Below are 2819 nucleotides of genomic sequence, written 5' to 3'. Positions count from 1 at the left end.
CCAAAATCTCAACCCAACCCGTAATTTATAGGCGGGTGCGCGGGCTGGCCCAACGGGCCACCGCCCGTTTTGCCACCCCTATGTAGTCTTAGGAGTGTTTTTTCTACCATATAAATTTTATACTTTTCAAGAATTAGCGTTCTACCGTTGATGTTTTTTCTACAAGTAAAACTATATGTCCTTCAACAATCTTTGTTTTTTGTTTTATGCAGATTGAGCTTTTGAATATTTAAAAAATCAACATGAACATGAAAACTTTAAAGATACATTATCATGAATTATCGGAGACTCGTGAACAACTTATTTTTCGGACAAAAGAATCAAATATTTATTTTTTCCATAACAATAACATGATTTAGGATTTTATATGCACGATGATTGGGCTCTTGACATTGTGGGTGCCATCTGACCAAATAAGCGACGACGAAAACTCAGTTTGACTTGATCCTATTCTTCCAACAGCGGTGACAACAAATGATTGGATCTCTAGTAATGATTTGAACGAGAGAATATTTGGCTTTGCCGTAATCTTTACATTTGGAATTGGGGTGATAATAGCCTTGTAGGTTGCGTTGTGTGAGCCAACATTTGTAACTATTCTAGAAAACTTGATATTGAAAGGTTTATGAGGAAACACTGAAATCACTAGTGCAGGATAATTTAGATTTTTTACCAAAGATGGGTTAGAAGCTCCATGACAGCTTGAGTTTTCTCCACTAATTTGTTTAATTTTTCCATTATCGTAACCATAATTACAAAGCATTTGCACATAATCGTCCTTTGTAATATTATAAATAAGTCCCGGTTGAATAGCTAGTTGTGGATTAACATTCCCTGATCCATACGAAAACTCACCAGCCATATTATTATAAGTACCATTCATTGATTTTGCTGTAGTCATGATGGCAGATTTAATAGCTGCAGGTGACCAATCTGGATGAAAAGATTTCACATATGCAGCAATTCCAGCAATGTGGGGACATGCCATAGAGGTTCCAGAATCTATGTTGTAGTTAACCTTTCTCTTGTCACCGACATTTCCAGAGGGAGGGGATAGAGGTGAAAATGCAGCCAAGATACCCACTCCTGGAGCACTTATATCAGGTTTCATAATGTCTGGAACCACTGAGTTTGGGCCACAAGAAGAGAACGATGCAATTCTAGGAGCAGTTGAGTCATGGAAGATCTCACTCTTCAAAATTTTAGCTATAGGGGATTTAGTTGAATTTGTGTAAGATTGAACAATACCATAGTCTTTTGAATCTAGGTTAACTGAAGGAATTTGAGATACAAAAGAAACATCGTTTAGTTCAACATTTGAGACTATGCCAAATGCGCCACTTTCAAAAGCCGATTCTTCATGCCAAGGTGATCTACACAAAACAATTTTACCTTTGACCATTGTTTTCTCAAAGCCCTCCAAGCAAGAAGCCTCAACTATTGGCATTTTTGTGCCATTTGAAGTGAAAGTATTAACTGACCTACCAACGAGAATATTTCCATTTCCAAGAATGAGTTTATCAATGAATTGACGATCTATGGTAGTTGCCGCAACACTAAATAACCAAGGTGCTACACTTTCAGTAGAACCCGGGTCAGGACCAGAATTTCCTGCAGAATGCGATGTGAGTATTCCTTTCTCCATGGCATGAAAAGAACCAATAGCTATAGGATCTTGTAGAAATTCAAGGCCACGTGAGAACCCAATTGAAATTGTGATGATGTCCACTCCATCAGCAATGGCATCATCAAATGCAGCTAAGATATCACTACTACTGCATGAACCATCTAGACTACAGATTTTGTACATAGCAATCCTTGAAGATGGAACTCCACCTCTAGCGGTACCTTTTGCAAGATCATAAAAGCTCACACCTTGCACCTCTCTTCCACCTGCAGTGGATGATGTGTGTGTTCCATGACCTTCTTTATCTCTTGCATTATCCACTCCATCACCGTAAAATCGTGCTCCAATAATTTTTTTGTTGCAAGTAAAGTTAAATCCGCCTTTACAAACTCCCATCCATTTATTTGGAATGGGACCAAGACCTAACCAATCATAAAAGATTAATTGCTTTAGCAACTTAATACACTTAACTTATATAGGTATTCTAAGATACTAACCACTGACACCATTTATAAATACTAGATGTTAAAAAGAATGATATAGTGGTTAATGATTTAATCTCCATTCAAATTATGTTACTATATTTTTTTACAGCAATCATACTACTAATTAGTAATTACTAACTTTTCATTTTACAAAATAATAATCGTATAAACAAATTTGGGTAAAATAAGAAATTAATTAAGTCTCACAATCACAAACTATTATGTGCAATTAATTATGTATCAATTCAAAGTAGGGTCAATATTTTGTACATATGAGCAAATTTTAAAAACAAATTAATATAGTTACGCCAAGATATTTTAATTTAACTAATAAAATGCATACCTTTATCATTGAAACTTTCAGACTCTGGCCATATTCCTGTATCCATAACTCCAATTATCAATTCACTCTCAATAGTTTTATCCCTTTTGATTGATTGAGAAAATCCAAGAAAATCCCACGATCTTGTAGTTTGTATGTGAAAATTTTCGCTTGGAAAAACTGAAACTACTTCATTCATGTTGAGAAGTTTTTCCTTTTGTTGGTTATTAAGAATGGCAGAAAAACCATTAAAACTTCTCTTATAACTTTGTACCAAGAGATTTTCTACACCACTATCCCCACTGATTTGTTCCAACATACTGAGATGATGCAATGTTGGAGAGTATGATACTCTATTAGGAAGTGAGCCCATGTAAACAATGTG

General features: G+C 35.5%; 1 protein-coding gene across 1 annotated transcript; it reads right to left on the bottom strand.

The window, feature by feature from the left end:
* Positions 1-355: 355 nt before the first annotated feature.
* LOC131627203 (subtilisin-like protease SBT4.3) lies at positions 356-2819 on the bottom strand. Its single transcript, XM_058898042.1, has 2 exons — positions 2456-2819; positions 356-2049 (listed from the first exon to the last, which is right to left on the bottom strand). Exons 1-2 carry the CDS (start codon positions 2805-2807, stop codon positions 356-358), a joined length of 2046 nt encoding a protein of 681 aa, XP_058754025.1. The 5' UTR covers positions 2808-2819.

Source organism: Vicia villosa, unplaced genomic scaffold, assembly GCF_029867415.1.
Source record: "Vicia villosa cultivar HV-30 ecotype Madison, WI unplaced genomic scaffold, Vvil1.0 ctg.000352F_1_1_1, whole genome shotgun sequence".
Classification (NCBI taxonomy): domain Eukaryota; kingdom Viridiplantae; phylum Streptophyta; class Magnoliopsida; order Fabales; family Fabaceae; genus Vicia; species Vicia villosa.
This window is presented reverse-complemented; position numbering and strand designations above follow the sequence as displayed.

Excerpts from the sequence above, each read along its gene's own strand:
- LOC131627203 (XM_058898042.1), bottom strand. The coding sequence starts at position 2,807 with ATGGGCTCACTTCCTAATAGAGTATCATACTCTCCAACATTGCATCAT. Across the intron at positions 2,050-2,455 it reads TGAAAGTTTCAATGATAAAG|GTCTTGGTCCCATTCCAAAT; the intron begins GTATGCATTTTA and ends ATGATTGGTTAG.